The following is a 26,826-nucleotide window of genomic DNA, read 5'->3' on the forward strand; positions in this document are numbered from 1 at the left end:
TCACAGGCATGCTTTTCTTTCTTGTTTTTTGTTTTCGGTAGTAATCACGTTTTTAATGACTTGCGATAGACTTTCATTTTATGAAACAATAGAAAACCGCCATAGGAACTTTTTTGTAGGCTTTTAGACATTGTTGAAGCTGCTTAAAATCCGTTTAGGTAGGAGGTTATTATTTGTTAAATAATAGTTTTTATAAAATGGTTTTTGCAAAAAAGATAATCCCCAACAGTGTTACTTGGATGATGATAACAAATAATCTAAACAGGAAAACATGGTGATGATGTAGGAAGTCGCAGCTGCTCCATTTGTTGAATGAATGAATGGGAATTTAGGATTCCATTTTTTTCACTCTACCCAGAATAAAGAAAATGAAATGCTTTTTCTTCAGTCAGTCTACCAGATATATTTTGGGGGAAGGAAGGAAGTATGAAATGAAAGGAGGGAGGGAGAGGAGAAGGCAGAGAGAAGGGAGGAGGGAAAGGAAGATGGGAGGGAGAGAGGGGAGAGAGCAAGAAGGGAAGGAGGGAGGGAAGGAGAAATACTAATTATATGGAGGTATATTTCTTTAAGCAGTAATTCTGTTAAATATTACAGGCAGCCTGAATTTAACACATAATGTTTATCTTATAATTGGAATTTCAGGGTTCCAACTACATATACAGAAGTTAGCTTAGATTCATGGCACATCCAAGGAACTGTGCTATCTCCTAGGATAGCCTCACTGTTGACAAATGTCGGGTGTGTTAAACCAAGTGCTAAGGTTAAATATATCAATTATTTAACAAATCTATTATTGTCCCATAAGAAGCTGAGCACCGATGAAGTTTAATTAATCTAGAAGAATGCAGTGTGGCAATAGCAGAATTATTTAATTTCTATTTCCACATTTTAAGCAAAAATGATGTTATTTTTATAGAATTTGGACTGTTATAAAATGTCACTGTAAAGGACATCCCTAATATTTTATGCAATTGCTATAAAAATTTAAATTCATATTCATAAACCTTGAATTTCAATGGAGAACATGCTTATTAAGATTTATTTTTCTCTTTGGCAGCAGTTTTAATGGGATTTTTTAGAATGCTTACTTTTTTTTTGGTTCACTATCATCATGAGATCCTCAAATTTTATGTCATCATCATGTCCTATAACCATTAAAGGGTTTTGCTTATGATAGCTAATGACAGATGTAATCCTCCCATCCAATCTAAAGAAAGCAGTGTTAGACTTACTCAAAATCTTAAAAGCTTCACGATTGTCCAGTGTGGTTATATCTTAATGAAGTCCGTGAAATTGACACAGAACTTTTCGTCTCTTTCCAACCACTGTCAAAGTAATGTTTTCTCCCCAGTCTGCTCCATATCATCAGAAACTCCAAGGAATTGTATTTCCCTGATGGCAAGTGATGCAGAGCATTTTCTCATGTGCTTATTGGCCATGTCTGTGTCTTCCTCTGTGAAATTTCTGTTCATGTCTTTTGCCCATTTCATGATTGGATTGTTTCTTTGGTGTTGAGTTTAATAAGTTCTTTATAGATCTTGGAAACTAGCCCTTTATCTGATACGTCATTTGCAAATACCTTCTCCCATTCTGTAGGTTGTCTTTTAGTTTTGTTGACTGTATCCTTTGCTGTGCAGAAGCTTCTTATCTTGATGAAGCCCCAATAGTTCATTTTTGCTTTTGTTTCTTTTGCCTTCGTGGATTTATCTTGCAAGAAGTTACTGTGGCCAAGTTCAAAAAGGGTGTTGCCTGTGTTCTCCTCTAGGATTTTGATGGAATCTTGTCTCACATTTAGATCTTTCATCCATTTTGAGTTTATCTTTGTGTATGGTGAAAGAGAGTGGTCAACCACAATGAGATACCACCTCACACCAGTGAGAATGGGGAAAATTAACAAGGCAGGAAACAATAAATGTTGGAGAGGATGTGGAGAAAGGGGAACCCTCTTACACTGTTGGTGGGAATGTGAAATGGTGCAGCCACTCTGGAAAACTGTGTGGAGATTCCTCAAAGGGTTAAAAATAGACCTGCCCTACGACCCAGTAATTGCACTGCTGGGGATTTACCCCAAAGATGCAGATGCAATGAAACGCCGGGACACCTGCACCCCGATGTTTCTAGCAGCCATGTCCACAATAGCCAAACTGTGGAAGGAGCCTCGGTGTCCATCAAAAGATAAATGGATAAAGAAGATGTGGTCTATGTATACAATGGAATATTACTCAGCCATTAGAAATGACAAATACCCACCATTTGCTTCAACGTGGATGGAACTGGAGGGTATTATGCTGAGTGAAGTAAGTCAATCGGAGAAGGACAAACATTATATGGTCTCATTCATTAGGGGAATATAAATAATAATGAAAGGGGATAGAAAAAAAAAGAAAGGGGATAGAAGGGAAGGGAGAAGAAATGGGTAGGAAATATCAGAAAGGGAGACAGAACATAAAGACTCCTAACTCTGGGAGACGAACTAGGGGTGATGGAAGGGGAAGAGGGTGGGGAGTGGGGGTGAATGTGTGACGAGCACTGAGCGGGGCACTTGACAGGATGAGCATTGGGTGTTATTCTGTATGTTGGCAAATTGAACACCAATAAAAAATAAATTTATTATTAAAAAATAAATAAATAGATTTTTTAAAAAAGAAACTCCAAGGAAAACAAGGCATCTAGTAGACACTACATTAAAAGCCACAAATGTTGAAAAGCAGTGCTTTTCAGGGAAAAGCATGTGACCATTAAAATCAGACAGCATGAGTTCAAATCTTGGCTTCTATTTTTACTGGCTGTTCATTTTGAGAGAAATTTCTAGATCTTTTCATTGCAGCAAAGTGAAGATCAAATGAAATAATGTAACTGCACTCCCCAAAATATAATGTGTGCCAATGTTTTCTATACATATGCTTATTTTCAATCTTATATTTATATTCTTATGTCTTAAAAGCTTTAAATTTATGCTGTGAGTTCCAGCTAAAACAGGCCAACTTAATCACTGGTGACTGAAATTAAACAGAGTATGCTGTGTTAACTTTTAATGATAAATGGAGGTATTACATTGGGCTACTTTGTTTTTAATCTTTGGCTAGCTCCTTTGAATACTTATTGTGTTACCAAAAAAATTATTTTTAGATAATTGGTAAACGTGTTCAGTGATTGCAGACAACTTCCATATTAACTGAAATATAATAGTATTAGGAAACTTTTGCTGTGAAATAATTCTGTAATGTTTCAACAGCTAAATGTTTTATAATATGTTAGAATTATTTCTGCACTTCTGGATTGCCTCTGCTATTCTGCATTAAGCGGTTTATTCTCTGTCTTTAGAGAAAGGCCTCTTTTTTAAAAAAAGATTGATTGATTGATTGATTGATTGATTGATTTAGAGAGAGAGAGTGTGTGTGAGCTATAGGAGGGGCAAAGGGAGAGGTAGAGAAATAATCTCCAGCAGACTCCCTGCCAAGTGCAAGGCCCAATGTCAGGCTCAATCCCATGACCCTGAGATTGTGATCTGAGCAGAAACCAAGAGTCAGACAGTCAACCAAGTGAGCCAACCAGGCGCTCCTAAAGGACTTCTTAATTTTTAATCATTTGAATGGGGGCAAGAGGCCTTGGTAGTGGTCATTCTTTCTATGAGGGTCTAGAAGGAGGAAGAGAAAGTTATTCATTCTTTACATGGTGTCTTAATTCATTCTCATTTGGCCTATCATCTCTCCCTTTCATCCTGTCATACCTGACCTTTCTGGGTATTAAGCCTATGCAGTTGCATACACTCCCATGGCTTCCTTCTTTACTAGGGTCCACTCTATGATAGCCTGAACTGCAGTGTCCTCCAGTATCATCAATCCTCATGTTTCCAGTAGCTTTCTGTCTACCAAAAAATTGAAATCTCTTGTCTAATTCAGGCTTAAAATATAGATAATAAAACCACTTTTAATATGTGGTTATCATATAACATGGTTTCTCAACCTTAGCACTCTTGGTATCTGGGATGGGATGATTCTTGTGGCATATGTTGTAGGAAGGGTTTTTTTAAGGTTTCATTTATTTATTCATGAGAGACACACACAGATAAAGGCAGAGACACGGGCAGAAGGAGAAGCAGGCTCCTCACAGGGAGCCTGATATGGAACTTGATCCTGGGATTCCGGGATCATGACCTGAGCCAAAGGCAGATGCTCAACCTCTGAGCCACCCAGGCATCCCTGTTGTAGGAAGTTAAGCAGCATTCCTGGTCCAGTGGCATCCCTTCACACCAGCTGTGACAACCCCAGTTGAGAACCACTTTCAGAGAGCCATACCAGTGAGTAAATGTGCAAGATTCTGCATCATGAAGAAAAAAAAAGAAATGCAAGTATCTTCTGAAGTACAGTATAAATAAACCAACCTAATATAGTCTGGAAGGCCATTAAATTGCATTACACTATTTTATGAAAATGTAATGTCTTATTGTGATAGTCCAGGCCAAGCAGATAAGTAAAAAATTTTCTGATTTTCAGTAGTAACACGATGCCTTTTGTCTATTCCACAATTTTCCTTTAATAAGCATTTCCAAATATCCTGGGATTTATAATTTTCATTTCTTAAAGACCTTTTATACACTAATAGAAAAATAAAAAATAATATGCTATGATGATTTTGTTTACTTTCTCATTGCTAGGGAAGAGATGCTTTCCCTCACAGGACATACAATTTTTTGGAATTGACTGTTGTCCCTAGAAGTGAATTGGTGCCTGTTAATTTTTTCTTTGCTTGTCAACAGAAGTCAAAAGAGTAGTTGACATGCTCACCTCCCTGATTATAGCTATTACATCAATCAACATCCTTTTCCTAGTGTTCATCATAATTCCTCTAGATAATTATGTTTTGTTTCAGTTTTCTCACCATTGTTTTTTGCTTTAACTTTGACTATACACAAATTTATTTAAAATCATTTAAATCAGTCATGTAATCAGTTAGGATTCATCTCACAACATTTATGCAAAACACACTGCAGAAATTGTTTTTAAAATAATACTTAAAAGGATGCCTGGGTGACTCAGTGGTTGAGGGTGTGCCTTCAGCTCAGGGCGTGATCCTAGGTCCAGGGATCCATTCCCGCATCGGGCTTCCTGCCAGAAGCCCTCTTCTCCCTCTGTCTATGTCTCTGCCTCTTTCTCCATGCCTCTCATGAATAAATAAATTTTTAAACAATAATAATAATACTTGAAAATATTAAACCATCTTAATTTATTCTATCTACCCATGCTCTCTTTTGCTTGTCCTCCATCTTTTTCTCAGCTCATTTGGTCAGAATGAGAGTGCAGTGAGTTACTGAATGAGTTATGAGGTCAACATAAGTCTGGGTTTGGCAAACAGGGTTGCACACACTGGAAGCTGGAGCTTAAGAGACCATTGCAGACAGTGGCAATTGAATAAGGAACCTGAGCCCTAACATTAGCTCTATGTTAATTAACTTTTTCTATGCTATTCTTGAGTGATTCTATTTTAAAAAACAATTATTCAATGAATATAATCTCTTCATTGTTTCTGTTACCTGGGAGGTTTATGAAGAGTTTGGAAAAAAGATTGAACATAAATTCCATCACTCCTATATTAGAATAGTACTTTATAATAAATATTTTTAAATAAGAAAAACTAAATTAAACACACTGATTTTAAATTTTCCAATTGAATACATTCCACGTATCACTGCACCAAGGGAGTACTGGAGAACTGTTCTTAATATCTTGGCTAACATGGCTCTGATTCTATTAATCAAAAACAAATTCAGGGATATACATTTTTTATATTATGCATGATGTTAAAGCAAAAGAGAGTGGAAATAAGCCAGAGTTTGTCTCATGACAAGTTAATATGGCATTCGCCTGAAATATGAAACTTTTTAGACCTTTTCCTCAGTCTTTTAGGGGGCCAGGAAGAGAAGATGAGTTATCAGTCAGTGGTTTAATGTTTCAAAATATAAATGGATGATCAGTAGTAAAATTTTCCAGCCTCTGTGGATAAAGGGAGGTGACTGAACTGATTTATAAAAACTTGTCTCTTGATTCCTATGAAGAGAATCAAACTGTCCCCCATGAAACTATATTCTGTATCATTAAACGGCCCTGCCACTCATGTATTTGCTCAAGCCTATAACTGAGGATCCCCTCGATTTTCATCAGTAATTTTGGTTAGTTCTACCTACCAAATAGGTATTAAAGGAAAAAATCCTACCATTTCTGCCACCAAAATCAATGTTGTATCACCTGTCTGTGGACTGCTTTAATGGCGTTCTTACTAGTTTGCTCACCTCCACTCTGCTTTATTGCCTTCACACTACTCCATTCTCCCAGACTTGAACACCAAAACTCCACAGTGATACTTCTGACATATAAATATATAACATATAAATAAAAATAAGAATGGGCTCTCTAAAAGTCTTCAGAGCATTCTCACTATGTTTAGAATAAAACCCAAGTCTTTCCATGTTCTACAAGGCTCCACCCAGCCCATGGCTGTCTCTGAACTCATTGCAACTCCTTCCATATGTCAATTTAGCTGTAATGACCTGTGCCATCCCTCACACATGACAGGCATACTCCCATCTCAGGGTCTTTGCACCTTCTGCCTGCCATAATCTTCCTCTAGGTTTGCACAGGGCTGATTTCCTCCCTTTGCACAAATCTATTTCAAATGATCTTCAGAGCAAACTTCCCTGACATGCCTCTCTAAAATAGCACCAGTGTTAGTCTCTTTCTCCTCAGCTACTTTATTTTTTATAACACTTATAACCACCTGATATTATATTATGCATGCTCATTTACATATATGTTTTCCATCTCCCTCTCTGGAATGCAAGTTCCTTGAAAGCAAGGAATTTTGTCTGTCTGGTTTACTGTTATACCCTCAAGTACCTAGGAAAGTGTCTAGCAAAGAGAAGAGTATTTAAAAATATTTGTTGAACAAATGATTGAACATATTTGTTTTATTTGCATTATAAATAACACTGATCAAACCATATGAATAAAATATTAAGTATCAAAACCAGTCAAATGAATTTCTTGATTTTCCTGAATATATGCATTTTGATAGATGTATTAAGAGTTACATCCTTGAAAATGTTTGCTCTGTCACTTTGACACGACTCTTAGATCAAGGTCATCTTGTACATGGTATTAGTTTGCTCATAAACTGCTCTCCCTACAGTTTTATGCTCAGTTGCCTTGCTACTCCTCTTTCTTTGAGGCTTCTGAGGCTCCAGGACTCTGTCATGAGCCACCATCATTGTTTCCAACAGAAAGTAGGAATTTTCCATCCCTAGTGCGTTAGAGATAAATGAAAACTAAAGCACTCCTTTACACGCCCCCCCAAAATGGCTTTACCTAGTAGTATATGTTAATATTTTCTCCTGTGCATTCATTTCTTCCTCCTGAAGAACATGGGGTTGTGTCTACTTTCTGTAGCTCTCACAAGTTCTATGCCTCCCTGTTAAAAACTAAAGTTAAAACATTCCAGGCCATGGACATCTGGTGGCTCAATCCATTGGGCATCTGACTCTTGATTTCGGCATAGATCATGATCTCAGAGTCAATGAGATTGAGCCCTGTGTTGGGCTCCATACTCAGGATGGAGTCTGCTTGAGATTCTCTCTCCTTCTTCCTCTGCCCCTCCTCCTGCCTCACACAATCAATCAACAAAATAAAGTAAAATAAAATAAATCTTTAAAAATTTCCAGGCCAAAGAAAGCAGAACTAAAATCCCATTCAGTATCAGAAAAGCAGACAGAACATGAAAGACTCCTAACTCTGGGAAACGAACTAGGGGTGGTGGAAGGGGAGGTGGGCGGGGGCTGGGGGTGACTGGGTGACGGGCACTGAGGTGGGCACTGATGGGATGAGCACTGGGTGTTATTCTATATGTTGGCAAATTGAACACCAAAAATAAATAAATAAATAAATAAATAAATAAATAAATAAAAATAAAATCCCATTCTGAGTCATTAAAGCTCTGTGGTTAATCCTTACTACCTTGACTAGCTAGGAATATAGGCAGTTGTTTGTCAACTCTTTTAAGTTAAAAAAAGAATACATGCAGACAACAAAACAAACAAAAACCATTATAAAATGGGGAAGGTTGGTGGAACTGCAACAAAGCATGTTTTATGATAGGCCCTGTAAATCTGTGAATATTGTTTTGTGACCAGATTCAGTTGATAGATTTAAATGAGGCCAAAAAGAAATCACTTCTGAGTATAGCACTCAGCATAGTACATCATATATATGCTCTCATCTCACACATTCTTATATATGATTCTGTCTTACTGATCTCTTTCTTTCTAATATAGCCTTACTGTTGCTAAGTACTTCATAAATGTCTTGAAATTTAATAATTTCATTATGATATAATTTTTATCTAGCTTGTAAGCTCTGTGAGAGTTAAAAGCTGTGTTTTGTTCACCTTCGAGTTTTTTGCAATCTCAGTACACCGTTTGCATATCTAAAAGTCTTCAAAATGGTTTTATTGAATTGTGTTTTTGAAGATAGGTCAGTTCTCCCGTTACGAAAACTAATATAGGAAATATTAATGATTCATAATTAAGGATCTAAATACTTTTGAATCCTTAGGTAAGCATCCAGTTCATTGTTTTACAAACAATAATATTTTTCTTATCAGGCTATACGGAATGTAAAATGCTATTGTCCTAGTCTTTGATGGGTACTATTAGAGCAGATTTATTTTCCATCTGCTATATTCAGGAACTTAATCTGTTATCCTATTTAATCTTCACACCCAGCCATAAAGGAAAATTATTTATGTCACATTCTATATATAAGGAGATTGAGACTCAGAGAGTTTAAATAACTTCTCCAACTTTCCAAATCAACTAGGCAGAATCAAGAATTATCAGACCCATATCTCCCTGAAAAATAAGTGTATTATCTTTCTTACTCTACCATAATGCTTCTAAGAAACAAAGTAGTAAAAGCACCAATTAAAATACATATCTAGGGGCAGCCCCGGTGGCTCAGCGGTTTAGTGCCTCCTTCCACCCAGGGCATGACCCTGGAGACCTGGGATCCAGTCCCACGTCGGGCTCCCTGCATGGAGACTGCTTCTCCCTCTGCCTGTGTCTCTGCCTTTCTCTCTCTGTGTCTCTCATGAATAAATAAATAAAATCTTTTAAAAAATAAAATACATATCTATGATTTTAAAAGTACAAATTTTGTCCTAGCATGATTATAGGTATCCAAGAAGTATTGAGTACTCTCAGTAGTATTTGAGGGACTAATATTTGAGGGACTAAAATTAAATTTTAGATGAGTGGTTGGTCAACAGGGAAAGGTATGCTCTTCCTAAATATCTTTATTGTTTCTCTCCTCTGTAAGAACATTAGAAAAATTCAAGAAGACTGGCCTCATGCTCCTGGTCTGTTGTTTCTTTCGTTTTTGGAAGTTAGGATCCTATCTTTCAGTGTTTGATAACCCAAATGTACATGGAATGGGGAAAAAAGGGAGAGACTGTGTCCTTTCATGATTAGTTAGAGAACCTTAGCATAGATAAAGAATCAATCCTATATGCAGCTTATATATACTGACTTCTAGATGTTTCTCTAGCAGCTGGTAAGCAAAACAAATGTCCTTAAAATTCTCCTTCTACTCTACAGAACACTGTTGTCAATTGGAATATCTTAATAATTGGGATAGACCTGTAAGATAAGTGTGTTTTTATTTTAAATAACTATGTCAGCTTTATTGTTGTCAATAGAATGTTCTGAAGAATAAAATGAGAGCTTGAAAATACATCAGATGGTGAATGCATAGAAATATTTTAATGTATAATTAGCAGAAAAACATTTCTACTGTAATTATTGTGGGATTTTTTTAGGTAGCTAAAATATGATTAGGATTTAAAATCAACCTGTGTTTCATGTCACTACTGCCAGACTTTCTTTAGTTTTTCAATAATTTCAGTTTAGTGAGTGTGTCTTGTGTGTGTGTGTGCATGTGTGTGTGTGTGTGTATGAGAGAGAGAGAGAGAGAGAGAGAGAGAGAGAAGAAAGAGCATGAAAGAGAGTGTCCCAAAAGGCAAGTTGTTTTCTAGACAATAAAATGTCAGTTGGTCTAGTCATGGTCTGATGCTAATTAGTTTGTTTTTTTTTTTTTATTGTGAGCAATTTGTTTGAATTTCCTTGTAGTCCCACCTTTGCCCATGAAGAAAATAAAGAAGGCTTTGCGTTTGTGTGCATGTGTGTGTGTTAATTTTGTTTGCATATTAATATTCTTACATTTGTTTGCCAGTTCTATCTTCTGTCGATTCAATTCAAGTATGTTCACCGTAAAGTATCAAAAATATCCAAATAATGGATAATTGAGTGTATATCCTTTATTTGTGGCAGCAAAATTGGTCCCCCTCAAATGACTGCAAAGCTGAGCTACATCTTTGCTTGAACGGTCACTTCTTTTCACAGTCATTTTGCCATTGTGTCAGATCTGTAGTTCAGCTATTGCATTCTCTGGAAGTTTCCATTCACTTTTAGCAAAGATACGTGAGTCATACAAGAAGCATGCCTACTGATAAATAAACTGTCAGAGCATAATATCAAAGCATGATACACATGGCAGATTGCACAGTAAGAGCGCTCTGCCATAGGTTAGGGTTACTTAATTGCACGTTTTTGCCCTCCTAACAGATTGTTCACACCTTGAGAGGACCCCTGCACAAAGCTATCATACTTGCTTGACAGAATTTTCTTGGAGCAGGTAACAAATAATTCGGTGAAAAGAACTAGAAAGGATTCTAGCTTCAGTTTGTTCTGTTCCCTTTGACAAACCAGTTGTGCTTTTTGCACCTCAGATCCTGTATCTCTAAAACAAGGGAGTTCAATCAGCCCAGATTTTTAATTCATTTTTTAACTTCTGATTATTGTAAAATATAAGGGCAGAAACCAGAGATATCCTGAACCCCCATCACAATGCTTAGCACATTATAGTGTTCCATATACATCAGTTGAGTTGAACTGAATTTTTGGGGTAAAAATCTTAGGCGAAATACTGATGTATGAGATGAATAAAAGTAAAGATCCTTTTGTCCTTAGAGGGATGGGTGGTACAACAAGTCAAGCCATGCATGGACCACCCTTTATCTCAATCTTCACTTCACCTGCCTAGAGGGACACTATGGAAATTATAGGGCTTTAGGGAACACAATTTAAAAATCAAAGGACTTAATAAGCATATAATTTTCTCTGGCTCCACTTTCTTTGATTCCTCTGCTAACTTGGAGTCATCACATAGAGAGTAATATGAAAGGTCTTAAAGATATAACATTATGCCACAGGGTGGGTGGTGGGTTGAGGTGGAGAACCACAAAACCACTTTATGTTTCTGAAATAATGTGATACATTTGCATTTTATTATCTTTCTCTACAGCTTTTTTCTCTTACTAGAAATCAGTGTGGGATGTGTTTGAACAGAGAATATTTCTCTCAGCTGCTTTCTGCAACAAACTGTTGAGTTGTCTACTTGTAACTACATAATCACAAAATTTTATAAATTGAGTTAATTTACTGAATAAGCCAGTTATTTTGGTACCATAGTTGCTTTTGAAATTCACTGAAATCATATGAGAACCTGATCCTAGGAAATGTGGCTTTTTGACCTACCCATTAATGGTGAACTATTTTGCCAATGTTTATTGAATAATCTGCTTATTTAGCTGGTGGGAGAATAAAAATCTGTTAATCTCACTTCAGGCAAGAAATAAGAGTAAGGTTAATCAGAGATGTCAAATCTTTGAGAAGAATTTCAGAGTGATTTATCTCATCCCATTATCCCAACTTTCTTTTCCCCTTCATTTCTATCCCTGTGTTAAATGCTAACGAAGATGAATGAATAATGCATTCAATTAGTTACAAATGAAAGCTATTGATCCTATGTGAGGTTGATGTCCGAAACTAGGACTCTTAAAATTCATCCCTGTTTTTCTATGTTGGGGATGCATGATTCATTTGTACTGGCTGTGTTTTCTGTTAAAGAGAGATGAAGGTGAGCTGCCGAGGCAGATTGAATTCTCGAATCCTTTGGTGATAAGGACATGTGGCCAAGTCCTGGCACTGTTGTGTAGATCAGCCTTCCAGTAATCCCCCAAACTGGCATGTTCTCCTGGCAAGGAAGGAATAAAGCCCTCGAAGTGAAAACATTTAGTTCAAAAATCCTTAATTGATCATTTCTGTACTTGTTACAGAGTGAAGGTTGCAGTGATGGGTTTCAAGGGACCTTGGAGATTCAATCAGAGAGGGTGGGGAAGGAGGCTTAATGAAGGAGAACTGCCTATTTGTCTAAAGTCCAGACAGTCTAGTTTAGCTAGGAATGAGGTTTGCAGTAGGAAATCTATCTTCAAGGGGCTTAGTAGTGAACTCTTAGATCTGTAGCCTGATAACTGATAAATTGATAAGAGCGCAGAGCAGAAATATGTGGAAGCTGAAAAATCAAAGCAAGTACATCATGCAAATTAGCAATAAATGCTACAAAATGTAATGAGTAATAGTAATAATGAGTTTCAAGTAAATGGAAAGTATCATTTAAAATATTATCTTGGTGAATACCTGTGTGCATGTTTGAGCATGCAGCTTATACTTGGACTAATTAAATGCCACATTGCTATCCCATTTAGTGACTGTGTATAAGAAATACTTAATTTTCTTATTAAGTTATGAGTTTTGAGGCAGTGTAATGCAGGGTATGGAAACTAAGAAAGGGATTAAGGAGAATAAGACAACGTTATGTCCCCCAAATTGTCACAAATGTTTAATTTTAATTAACACAGAGAAAATATAGAGTAGCTTTTAAAATGGAAAACAAGGTGCAAATTGAAAATATTTGATGAAGCACTGTCATATGTTCTTACAAACTGGCCAATCCTGATTCTTACTTCAATGGTCTCATGTGACTATCAATTTGGAAGTGTTATATTTGACTCATGTACAATCTAGTAGCTTTTTAGCTCGCCTGAAGGTACTACCTGCAATATGTAAGTCATTACTTGGTAGAATGCTTTGACACACTGCTCTCAGAATAAAAAAATATTTGGGAAAATAAAACTGTGCATCATTCAGCTCATACAGTATAACTAGAAGCCTGTATTGTTGTTGTTTTTCAGCACCTCTGACTGATAAGCCACCCAAGCTTTTGTATCCTGTGGAAAGTAAACTGACAATTCAGGAGACTCAGCTGGGTGAGTAATTCCTTAATTCTGGTTAATACCCTTTCTCAATACATTCTGACAGTTAATAAGCCTAGATTGTAACCTGATGTCTTCCTCTAAGCCAAACCTATGTGTATATAAAGGGAGCAAAATTAGGAAATCCCAGCAAACATGGCCCATTCCATCCCCCACAGTGTGTGCATTAGGACCAACCTGGACATATGGATATAAAGACTTGTGTGTTTTTCAGATGGTTGTAAGGAAATGAGATGGGTTGAAGATTTTACTGATGGCATTATATTGTCATTTTATAAGGCTTGAATTGGTTTTACAACAGGCAGTGTGGAACTCTTTGAGGTATAATATACCATTAATACATTAAAATACAATTTTTGCATATTAGGAGAAAAGATACAGATTCATTAAGTGTCGCCATTACAGTTAAAAATCATTTTTATCTAATCAAATATAAAGGAATTATGCTATTTTATTTTTAATAAAAATGTGAGCAGGTGGCTTGGTTAAAGGACTAATAGGTTTGGAATGCAAGAACATGAACAAAATTGCTTTGGTAAAAATATCCAGTTGTATACAAGTCAGAATTCTGACATAGTTATCTTAGAGCTCAGTCTAGAATTTCTGAATGTGATGTATCTATATTCAGTATAATTTTAAGTATAATTTTAACCATATATTCATGTTTGTTAAGGAATTTTTTCCTATACTCACCATTTGACAGTAGAAATACTCTATTATATACAATTGATAGCCCATCCCTTAAGTTATCATTGCTATTATTGTTTGGCGAGTGAAAATTTGGATTAAAATTGTAAGTCATCTTCAAAATGAAGATTACAGATGTGATCACCTTTAATAACAGTGTATTCAAATTTATAGTGCAAAAAGATATGGTCTTAGAACCTATGAAATTACTATAGTCACCAGATTTCTAACATTGGAAATATTTACTAACTTTAAGTCATGAACATATGCAAGACTTATACAAGTCAGGGTATCAATATGCTTCTTTGACAGTAAACTCAAGCCTTTGAATTGATGCCATATACATGTAAGTGGTATTCTAATCGTCATTATTTTGAAATAGAAGACCACAGACATCATTAAACAGTGCTATATATGAAACAAAGAGATATATTAAAATTGCATTGTACTCTTTACTCATGGTATATTGAAGTACATTAGATTTTATTGCTACTTCCTGAGAAAATGTTGAAATGCAAATTCTAAGTGGCCACACTTATACACACCTTTCAATAACTTCTAGGAAGATGTATTTCTAAGGAGTTATACAAAACTATATACATTGTGGAAAAGAAGTTTATGGTACCAGTTGTCAGTAGTGAACATAGTGAAAATGAAATTGTATCTTTTTACTTGACAACATAATTAAAAGAATACTGTGATGATTGCCCTTTAGGTTTTCTTATATTATCTATTGCTCTCTACATTGTACTAAAGTGTTATACAAAATGGAATAATTCGTAAAGCTTTCCTTTTAAAAAATTACTTTTTCTTGAACAAAAATTATAAAGACTAATCAAATAGATTTGAAATTATGAAAATTTCTTATGCAGATTGGAAGTTACAACTGTATATTCATTTGAGGAAATATGGGCATGTGAGTTAGCAAAATTCTCTGAGAAGTACTATAACTCCTTTATTACCTCCACCAAAAGGAACATGAGTTCTCTTTAAGTAACAAACTAGAGACATCAACCTGGGATTTGGATTCTTTTAAACAACTTTTGTTTAATTTTATTTTCTGATTCCAACTCTCAGTGTATAGGATAAATCATTTACTAACTAAAGAAGTTTAACCTTAATCCTTGAATTTTTGGAGCAACAATTGATTTGAAAAAACTACCCTGTTAGTATTGTTACTGCAATAGTATTGGGGTAGGTGAACAGCTGATCAAAAGGTAAGTGAAAATAGGAAATAATATTAAGGACCAAACAAAAGGACTCCACATGCCTAAAATATATTTGTTTTCTACAAAGTGAACTTTGATTTTTCAACTCCTAGGGATTTAATCTTTGCCTTTCCAGGCTTGAAAAAGCTATCAAATTCAAGGTCAAATGTGTTATATCTTAAGAAAAGGGAACTGAATGAAGTTTCCTCGGGTGGGAGTCAGGAGACTGGCCAGGACCAGTGATGGACAGCCTGTAAGTGGTATCTACTCTTAGGATAAGGTTAGAATCTCCAATAGTCTCATTGGCCAAGAGGTCAGGTATCTGACTCAACCTTGTCCTTAAATGAGGATTGACCTTAGAGGATAATAAAACTACCACATGAACTATAGTATAAGAACAATAATCAATAACTACACAAAGCCAACTTGGTATATGTCTGGTGACCTAACTTGAACATCCTAGCAAAGTTATACACACATCCATCTGACCTTGGTAACTGTAAATCCATCAGCTCTCCAGTTTGCCTGTAAATATATAACAATAATAATGTCCTAGATAAAATCATGAAATACATGGATTTGTCTTCATCGCCATATTCTCCTTTATCTGCCATTTGCTGGCTGTGCCCACCTTTCCTTTCCATATCCCTTGTGGCTTCCTTTTTCTCCAGTTCCTTCATCTTCTCAAAACTGGAAAGATTCTGATAGTAATCATTTAAACTATTCCAGTGTAGAAAGCAAAAGACACAAAATAGCAGAAGTACTGGGGACAAAATATATAAGAGTAACTCAATGCATATAAAATATGTAAATTGGTGGGTTTGAGTTTTAATCAATTTTAAGGTGGTTACACCCTAGCACTTCCATTTTAAGTGGCATCAATATGTTGTTCACAATATGAAAAAAAGAACTTTGTCCTCTTTAAATAACTTTAAAATATCCGGAAATGTCTGGACAGCACTTTCTTGGATAAAATTCCAGAAATCTTGCTGTACAGTTCTGAAAATATGTTCAAGAGGTGAGCCTGACTTAGTCCTTTAAGGCTGTAGTAGTCAAGAGAATTAAAAGACAGACACTCTAGTCTTGCTCAGCTTGATCCCTGAGAGTGTCATTCAGAGATGTGACCTTGTTATGGCCAGGAACCCATTTTCAGAACCTTCCAGAACAGAGAATGTTATATTCATTGTTACCAGACTTTCACAGAGTAGAAATTCATCCCACTATTGACCTAGTGAGACACATTATACTTTATAACTTAGAATTGACTGAAAATTTCCTTTAATTACTCATTTACATAAGGGTATCACTGCATTTAAATTTTGGGTTTTTTTTGTTTTTTGTTTTTTTGCTTAAAAAATAATTGTACAGGTTAATGGTAGAAATTTTGGAGAAATACAGGAATGAATCTACCTCTATTAAATCTTCTCAGAAAATATCCATTTAGTGGCTACATGATATCCATGAGTGTCCTGTAATTTCATATATATTTATTGCTGGAAATGTTTTTCCATAGTTCATCATCATAAGTAATGATGCAGTGCTCTTTACTTATACATTTTCCTTTGACTTTATAATTATTTCAACACATCAGATTCTGAAAAGGGAAAATAATAGGTAAAAGTAAATAATTTTATATAAATTTCTTGCTGTATTTTCAAAATTCTTACCAAAGACGTTGTATAAACTCTCACCAGATGTAATAACAAATTTTTAAAATGTTTGAATTCAACTTGTTTCAACTAAGAAAAAAAGTTCATCCATTTCTCCCACTCTCTAGCCCCCCACCTCTTGCAACCACCAATCTGTTCAGTGAATCTATGAACTTGTTTTTTGTTTCCTTTTGGGTTTTTTTCTTAGATTCTACATGTAAGAGAGAACATACAGTATTTGTTTTTCTCTGTCTGACTTATTTCACTTAGCTTAATACCCTCAGGGTCCATCCAGGTTGTCATAAATAGCAAGATTTCAATTTTTTTTTATGGCTGAGTAGTATCTTATTGTAGATAAATTATATCTAATCTATGTCTATGTCTATATCTATATCTATATCTATATCTATACACACACACCACATCTTCTTTATCCATTCATCCACTTATGGACACTTGGGTTGTTTCAATATCTTGACTATTGAAAACTATATATATATATGTATATACAAATATATATATTATATATAATATATATATATTTACAAATTAGTGTTTTCATTATCTTCAAATAAATACCTAGAAGTAGAATTGCTGGATCATATGATAGTCCTATTTTTAATTTTTTGAGGGACCTCCATGTTGTTTTCCGTAGTAGTTGCACCAATTTACATTCCCACCACGGATGTACAGGTTCCCTTTTATCCACATCATCTCCAACATTTATTATTTGTTGTCTTTTTGATGATAGCTATCTGACAGGTGTGACGTGATATCTTAGGGTGGTTTTGATTTGCAGTTCCCTGATGATTAATAACACTGAGCATCCCTTTATGTTCCTGTTGGCCACTTGTATGACTTCTTTGGAAAACATCTATTCAGGTCTTCTGTCCATTTTTAAAATCAGATTGGGGGTATTTTTGTTTTTGTTATTAAGTTTTTTGTGTATTGTGAATATTAGCTCCTCAGATACATAATCTGTAATTATTTTCTCTGATTCATTAGGTGGACTTTTTTTTTTTTGGTGGCTTCCTTTGTCATGCAGAAGGTTTTTAGTTTGATGTTATTCCACTTTTATATTTTTGCCTTTGTTTCTTTTGCTTTTGGAGTCAGATCCAAAAGTTCCATATCAAAACTGATGTCGGGGAGGTACAGCCTATGTTTTTCTTTAGAAGTTTTAGGGTTTTAAGTCTTACGTTCAATTTGGTTATCCATTTTGAGTTAATGTTTGTCTTTGGTATTAGTATTACTTTTATTCCCAGCTTGTGTCTGTCCCAGTTTTCCCATTTATTAAAGAGGCTGTCTTTTTCCCATTGTATATTCTTGGCTCTTTCTTCATAAATTAATTGACAAGTTATGTGTGAGGTCATTTCAAGCCTATTCTTTTCCATTGATCTGTATGTCTGTTTTTATGCCAATACCTACTTTTTAATTACTATAACTTCATAATATAGTTTGAAATAAGTTAGCATGATGTCTATAGCTTTATTCTTTATCAAGACAGCTTTGGCTATTTGTAGTCTTCTATGTTTCCATACAAATTTTAGGATTGTTTATTCTATTTCTGTGAAAAATACCTTTGGAATTTTGATAGCAGTTGCATTAAATCTGTATATTACTTTGGGTAGTTTTGAGATTTTAACAATATTAATTTTTCCAGTCCATGAGAATGGAATAGCTTTTTATTTATCTATTCATTTATTTTTGTCTTCTTCAATTTATTTTATTAATTTCTTACATTTTCCAATATACACGTCTTTCACTTCCTTGGTTAAATTTATTCCTAGGAATTTTATTCTTTTTTGAGACAATTGTACGTGGGATTGTTTTCTTTTCTTTTAATTTAAATTCAGTTAGCCAACATAAATACATATTTACTTTCAGATGTAGTGTTCAATGATTTATCAGTTCAGTTGCATATAATAACCAGTTTTGGGATAGTTTTCTTAATTTCTCTTTCTGATAGTTAATTATTAATGTATAGAAATGCAACAAATTTCTGTGTATTGATTTTGTATCCTGAAATTTTGTTGAATTCATTTATTAGTTCTAACAAGCTCTAGAGTTTAGAGTTCTAATGAGTTTAACAACTTTTTAATCTTTGATAAGGTTAATAAAATGATACATCTTTGTAATATAGTGCTTTTGAAGGAAAACTCAGTTTCCTTTGATGTCAGAATTACTTCTTCCTTTTCCCACTTAACCTCTTTCTCTCACTCTTTACTCATTGCATACAAGTGGCCTCTCTTTTTTCAGAATTAACCACATTTGAAGGGTTTCAGATAAATGGAGATTATTTAAGTAAATACCTGTGATTGATGAAATATGGAAACCTAATTGAATGTCTTTAGTCTCTATGTATTTTCTTCTCTTGCTTCTCCTAATACTCAACTGAGTACTTTCTCTAGATGCTATGTTTTTTAATAAAGTTCACAGTAATTTTGTGATATACCTTGGGCACAGGAAATGCCAATAAATACTAATTAATGACAAGATATACATGCCACAAAGGGCACACATCTCTAAATTTTCTGCAACAGAAAATAGTGAGACTGAACTGAATAAACTGTCCAGTAGCATTCTTATTTTTTCTTTAATATTTAATAATGTTTGTTAAGTTTGTTAAAAAGCAAACACTTCTGTATCTGAGCAAGTAACAAGGATTCACCATATGTTAACATGAAGAGGAAAGTGGTTGATGACAATATTGAAACCTCAAATTTTTGGACATCTGTCCAAGTAAAGGGAGACACATAACATGTAACTTTATCCAGTTTGGCTATGGGCTAATTAAAATAAAGTGTCACACTAGAACTTGAGTAGCACATTGTGCCCTATTATACCATATTATAGTTTGCAGGATTTTAAATTTCAAGTAGGCTGAGGGAAAAATGTTCGTATCTTATATAATAGATCCTGATTGATATCCTTAAAGGAAAACTTCTTATTATGTAAATTATACATTTAATTTACTGTGTTGCTAAAATATTTAATTATTGAAACATATCCTACTTCATGCTTTTTTGAGGATAATTGACACATGCTATCACATTAGTTTCACGTATACAACATAGTAATTCATCAACTCAATATATTATGCTATATGCTCACCACAAGTGTAGCTATCATCTGTCATATGATGTTATTCTGATACCAATGACTCTATTCTCTGTGCAGTATCTTTTATTACCATAACTTACTCATTCCATAACTGGGAGCCTTATATCCTGGAGCTGTGTATAAATATATTGTATCTGGAATGTTTTACAACAAATATACTAATTGAGATTTTAATCAAAGGAGACCCCATAGGGAATTATTATCTGACATTTGTTATCTGGGTATGTATTTTAATAGCTTGAAACAAAGCATACCTTCTCTGAATAGTCACTACTCTATCTTTCTAAAATTGGAAAGCTTCTTTGTTTCCTTTTCAGGTAGGGAAGTACTTAATATCAGTATCCTAGAAACAAAACAATTTGTGTGTTGAATATGATACCTCATCCTGAAAGTGGCATATAATACTGTTGATGCTAAAAAATGCTCTGTTGCTAAGTCATGCAAGTGATGCAAATATGACCTTGCTTTCCAAGAAGTAGGGAAGGAAACAATGACTAGATTTTTCCATCCACAGATACTCTTGGTTGTTAGGAACAAATGTAATGTTGTTGACTTTGTTTTTACTGCCATATAGGGAAAGTACAAGGCATATTTTCACTGACAAACTTATATAAAAAAAACTGTAAACCTTCCTTTCACTCTGGATAAAAACATGTGTATCCAAAGTCCAAGTTTTAGTTGAAAAATGTTGTACTTGTTGCCCACTTGAGAAAGATATGCAGATCAGCATAGTTCTGTTGCCTGGCATAACACTTGTTAGACATAAATTGGAGCTTTTGGACAAATAGATATCATAATTAAAGCATATAAAAGCAAATAAAGACTGGTATTATAATTATATAAACTGATGACATTCAGTTCTACTCACTCCAGATTTATCATGACATGATAAACGAAAGTAATAACTCTTGACAGCTGTTGTGGTCTGATATCTTACTTTTGAAACCAAAAGCCCCTTAAAGATCATGATTGTAACCTGAGGAAGAATATTTTTATATTAGTATTTAGTTAATACTTCATGTCATAAAGCAAACGAGAAATCAACAAATGGAAACTAGTTTTAGTATTCTTAGATAATTATATGACCCAACTTATATGAATCTTATAGATTTCAAAATCAAAGTCTTTCTTTAGTGCTAGAGAAGAGGAATAGGCTGGGTAAAAATGCAGCTTGAATGTTTGCATTAAAAAATACCTATCTAAGCAGAAGTCGAACTTTTTTTTTAATAAATTAATTTTTATTGGTGTTCAATTTACCAACATACAGAATAACACCCAGTGCTCATCCCATCAAGTGTCCCCCTCAGTACCCGCCACCCACTCACCCCCACCCCCCGCCCTCCTCCCCTTCCACCACCCCCAGTTCGTTTCCCAGAGTTAGGAGTCTTTATGTTCTGTCTCCCTTTCTGATATTTCCCACACATTTCTTCTCCCTTCCCTTCTATTCCCTTTCACTATTATTTATATTCCCCAAATGAATGAGAACATACACTGTTTGTCGAACTTCCTTTTGAATTGTTAACCATTCAAGGCCTAATGCTATGACAGGTTAAGAAAGATGGAGATGGAGGTTAGAGCGGTAGCTATAGGTCACTGATATCTGAAAATCTGGAAGCTAGTTGAAGCACTTGTTAAATGCATTAAAAACTGGAATAAAGACAATAAGGTACACCTGCTTGTTCTTACCTTGGAAAAGGGCCAAAAGAAGGAAGAAAGATGGGAAGAAAGAGAAGGTCCAAGAGTGTTGTTACAAAACCAGTGCAGAAAGTCCAGTGAAATTCCCAGCTCTGGATCTAGTTCTGGTCTAGTTTGTTGGACACAAATCATGCAGATTACTCTTCTGTTACAGCACTGAGTACTACTTTATGTATTGCTGACCCCCTAAGCAACCAGATATGAGTAACTCTTCACAACTCTAAATTTAGGAGCTTTAGAAAGTGGAGATGCTTTGATAGTTATCAAGCCAAATCTTCCCTTTAACTGACGAGAAAACAGAGACAAAAAATTAATGTATTTTTTTAAAGATTTAATTTATTTATTCATGAGAGACAGAGGGAGAGAGAGAGAAAGAGATAGAGACACACACAGAGAGAGAGGCAGAGGGAGAAGCAGGCTCCATGCAGGGAGCCCGATGTGGGACTCGATCTCAGGTCTCCATGATTAGGCCCTGGGCTGAAGGCAGCGCTAAACTGCTGAGCCACCAGGCTGCCCTTAATGTATGTTTTTACATCACAAATTTTACAAAAACAAATTTGTTATCATCATCATGGTTTTCCCCTTCTCCTTCTTTTTTCTTATTCTTCCTGGTGGTATTGTTATTGTTCAATTATTTTGGTTATAATAAAAAGGAAACATATGGCTCTGGTTCCCAGTTCAGGTCATTCTGTCACACAGACCTAGATGACAGTCCAACTCTGCCACTTACTACTAGTATAACCTTGAACAAGCAGCCCTAATTTTCAAAAAAAAGAACTTATGATAAGACCTACCTCTTTGGAGTTAATGTGGGTATTTAATGAGATAATGCATGTAAAGATTAGTACATTGCCTGGTATATATTAAGTAGTCAATATGTGTTTGCCGCTAGTAGTTGAGATATTTTAATGCTATATATTGAATGCTGTATATAGAAGATTCCCGAAGTGCATTCTGAATGCCAATGATTATTGGATCATGTTTATATTCTTACTAGAGTGTCATACTGTGGCATCAGACGTGGGCTTCATTATAGGATGGGTAATATTTTAGAAAATTGATTTCTACTTCCCCTCTAAGAACATAATATGTATATTAAATTTTTCTACTTACATTAGATTATATCTTAAATTATTGATCTTAGATTACTTCTTCAACAAGTCTACCCAAAGGCATATAGTAAGTACATAGTTCTGACAGAAGAAAATGATTCCCATTCTTTTAAAAAATGACCGTGTAATGGACACTAAGCCACACAAATTTATAAATAACCATCAAGAAGAAATTAAGATTGAAAAACATTATTTTTCTAAACTAAAGAAATTCAGATATAATATATCTTAAGACAAAGGACATGAGAATAATCTTACAAAACAGAGCATCAAGCCATTTTGCCTGTCAAGTTCCTCCTGAAGGTTTTGGCGACAGTCATATTCATTTTACAGAAAAATACTGCTTTTCTTCTGACAAGCACCGTTATCACAAAGCTTTCTGGGTCATTCGTAATGATTGAAGTTTACTAGCATAGAAACATGCAGTGAGTATCCTATGTTAACAAGAACTCCTTCTGAATTTGCAAAGTAAATGCCAATTTATCAGAAATAAACCTATCCGAAGACATTATGGTGTCGAATATTGAAAGAGGTTTCAGAATAAAAGTATGTACCACATGACTAATGTTCATTAGAATAGAAACTATAAAAAGACCCACATCATTTAAAATTTGAATATAAAGAGAAATGTTCATCCATAAATTTCCTCTTGAATTTTGGCTAAATAACTGAGCATTCCTAAATTATATGCAGACTCTTCACGAAAAATAACTTCTGCTTGAATATGATTATGAAAACAGAATACCAGTATTTTATGATTTAATGTTAAAACACTTAGCATTCTAGACATACCTTACTCTACCAACTTCATATGTTCCTACAGATTTGTGGGTAAATTGAATCATCATAACTTCAGAGAAGTGTTCCTTTCGTTTTTGATTGATCTTTAATTAGTAGTGGCTTAATATGTCAGTTTTAAGAGGCTTTGTCCCCCAGTCTCTCTTAAGCAGCTAATGATCAATGAAAGATTTATATGCACAAGGGAAATATGCTATTTAAAGAAACTCCGTGGTGAATAATTTTATTTAAGGATCCTTTTGTAATTGAATAGGCACCCCCATAACTTTTCTCTGTGGTAGTGCAAATTTCTACATTTTCCTGAGATGAGGGTCATCGATATTAAACTGCAAGTGGTATTTCTAACTAACCCCGGGAAAGGATCAGCCACCCGTCACTTCTTCTGGCTTCCCCCTGCCTATCAGCTGAAACTGCTGTGACTTTCTGCCTCCTGTGAGGAAATATTAAATTATATTCACCAGCTTCAGAATCAATGGTATTTTTATTTCAATCTGATTATTTGAAAATTGATGTGGTAGGATAGAATATTTGAGGAACCAGAATGTCTCAGGTCCAATTATGACAGGACAGTTAATTGCTGTAAGGGACACACTTCGTAGGCCACTATACTCTCTTTGCCTTGGTTTTGTTGAAATGTCCCCTAATAGAATGACTGTCAGTGGTGTCCTTTGTTTTTCCATGTCTAAAATTGTGATGAAAGTTCCTATTCCTGAGTGTAAAGGGAGCATTTTGTATTTTGATTCTTCTGGAATTTATATGGCCCTTTGCATTACATCATTCTGCTGCTGATCATGCAATTTTCTTCTTCGTGTATTCATATATATTTAGTAAACTTTTTCTTTTTTGTTTTTTAAAGATTTATTATTTATTTATTTATTTATTTATTTATTTATTTATTTATTTATTTATGAGAGACACACAATCACACCCAGAGAGAGAGAGAGGCAGAGACACAGGTAGAGGGAGAAGCAGGCTCCATTCAGGGAGCCCGACGTGGGACTCGATCCCGGGTCTCTGGGATCAGGCCCTGGGCCGAAGGCAGCACTAAACCACTGAGCCACCCAGACTGCCCAAGTTTTTCTTTTTAATATGAAAGTATATACCATGTAATTTTATTTGTTACCTTCTTTTTTAAAAAAAAAAACTGTTGGAATTGTTCTTTATTTTTATCCAATTGAACAAAATTTGTTTCTTTTTTTTATTGGAGTTCGATTTGCCAACATATAGAATAACACCCAGTGCTCATCCCATCAAGTGCCCCTCAGCGCCCGTCACCCAGTCACCCCCACACCCCGCCAACCTCCCCTTCCACCAGCCCTAGTTCGTTTCCCAGACTTAGGAGTCTCTCATGTTCTGTCTCCCTCACTGATATTTCCCACTCATTTTCTCTCCTTTCCCCTATAATCCCTTTCACTATTCTTTATATTCCCCGAATGAATGAGACCATATAATGTTTGTTACCTTCTGAATGCCAAAACATTCACCTTTTAAGATGTGCCTAAATGATATAGTCCAGAATATGGAAGATAAGCCCAATGTATATAATATCTAGAATGCTTTAAAAACTGAGCCTCACGGTAAACTCCCATGATGAGACCTCTTTTCCAATTCACTGCACACAAGGCCAAAGTTACTTTCTCAGAAACAGTAAGGAATATTTAAAATTTCCTAGTTAAAGTTTATAAAATCTAGTTATAGTATGTATTATCCACTTGAATAATTTTTTAAGATCAGAGAAAAAGCTTATCAGAGCTTTTCCTTTCCAAAATTCAGCTGTATTGAAGTGTCTTGGGCCAATGGTCTGGTCAGCAGATGTCTCCCACTTCCACTTTTGGCAAGAAGGGGGAGAAATACTTCAGGCTCCTTCAGATTCCAGAAGAATCAGTGATTCCCTCTCCCCTCTGACTTCCTCACAATGGTCTCCTCAAATTAAGCAGGCTATAAGCTTTCTCAATCTCAGAGAATTTTTGTTTCTAGTTTAATAAAAGCAGGGCACCCATCTCACACTTTCTTGCTGAAGAATTGTTTACAGAAACTTGGCAGGTCTTTGAGTAGGAAGAGAACAAAAGAAAGTGCATTGCTTTTCTGGAAAAATTAAATTGAATGCATCCTGTCACATCAAGCCATCACCAGAAATAAGATACTTAAAATACGATGAGTTTTAAGAAAACTTGAGATTATTACAACAAATCTTCAGTAAGAAGCCATTATGTGAAATCGCTTAGAAAAAGTAGAGTACGTGTTTTTGTTTTCTCTTCTTAAAAGAAAGATTTTAGTGTTTCTGATGCATGTACATTTCTGATTTGATAACGTCAGTTATCTTGGCAACTTTAAGATCTTTAATTCATCAATTAAATTTTTAAATACTCTCTGAATAATGTTCCTAATTTTGGCTAAAATTACTTGAGATGCAATTAGACTATTATGCAATCTACTTGTTATGTACAGCTTGTTATTAAGTAGTATGGATATTTGCTTCAGAATTATATATCACATATTATATTTATAGAAGGATTTATACAAAGATTTTTTTTAGATATAAATGTAATTTGTAATGATTATTTTTTGCGGAAAAAAAACTCTTTATTCTCCATGAATAATGTATTATCACTCCAGTTCTGTTTATTAGGATTTGCTACTAATTAGAGAGCAGGAGCAACATTTTTATATAATGGGGGATAAATAAAATAAGTGAATCTTGTATTAGGCGAATATATGAGCTAGTAGCTGCAGGTGAAATTAAGTGCTACAGAGAACATCAGTTACTATATATGAAAGAAATGTCAAATCAAGAGAGAATTCTACTGTTAACAGATTTGGGGTAGACAGGCCTTTATTTTCTTTCAGTCCATATATGTGCATGAAATAAAATAGAGAATTGACGCAAGCGGATGAACAATGTATAGGGAAAATAATCCAGAAACATTTCTTTTTGTCTCAAATAGATGGCTATTCCAAGCAAGAGTTAATTTGAGGGATTTTTTTGGATCAGTTTCCTTACATTTAAGGACTCACAGGTTCTGATATTTCATCACCAGGGCTCTGATCACAAGTGACAAACCACTTAAAAGGCAGGAGTGGGGCTGGCTTTGAGAATGACTGGGACAATGCTCAGATTTTCTGTTCTTCTTCTCTCTTTCTCTCTACATGTAAATCCTTTTAGAGGTAGAGCATGCCAGGGGGTGGGTGAGCTTACGGGATGAGGGCGATACTCTGCTCAGTTCTAACTGAGACGAAAAGTGGAGTTTGGAACTCTAGCTCAAGTTGGAGATTCTCTGAGGAGGAGTTCTGATTGGCCTAGCTTAGGTTCCAGATCTAAATTTTGAACCGATTTCTGTG

The 26,826-nt window shown here is 35.0% G+C and overlaps 1 protein-coding gene across 1 annotated transcript in view; it reads left to right on the forward strand.

Annotated features, from left to right (window-relative positions):
* IL1RAPL1 (interleukin 1 receptor accessory protein like 1) overlaps positions 1-26,826 on the forward strand; it is a 1,192,989-nt gene that overhangs the window by 873,930 nt on the left and 292,233 nt on the right. Inside the window, exon 6 of the mRNA XM_055337995.1 lies at positions 13,138-13,212. Within this exon, the coding sequence (XP_055193970.1) occupies positions 13,138-13,212 (75 nt within the window). The remainder of the gene's footprint in view (positions 1-13,137; positions 13,213-26,826) is intronic.

The sequence above is a fragment of the Nyctereutes procyonoides genome, unplaced genomic scaffold, assembly GCF_905146905.1.
Source record: "Nyctereutes procyonoides isolate TBG_1078 unplaced genomic scaffold, NYPRO_anot_genome, whole genome shotgun sequence".
NCBI classification, from domain to species: domain Eukaryota; kingdom Metazoa; phylum Chordata; class Mammalia; order Carnivora; family Canidae; genus Nyctereutes; species Nyctereutes procyonoides.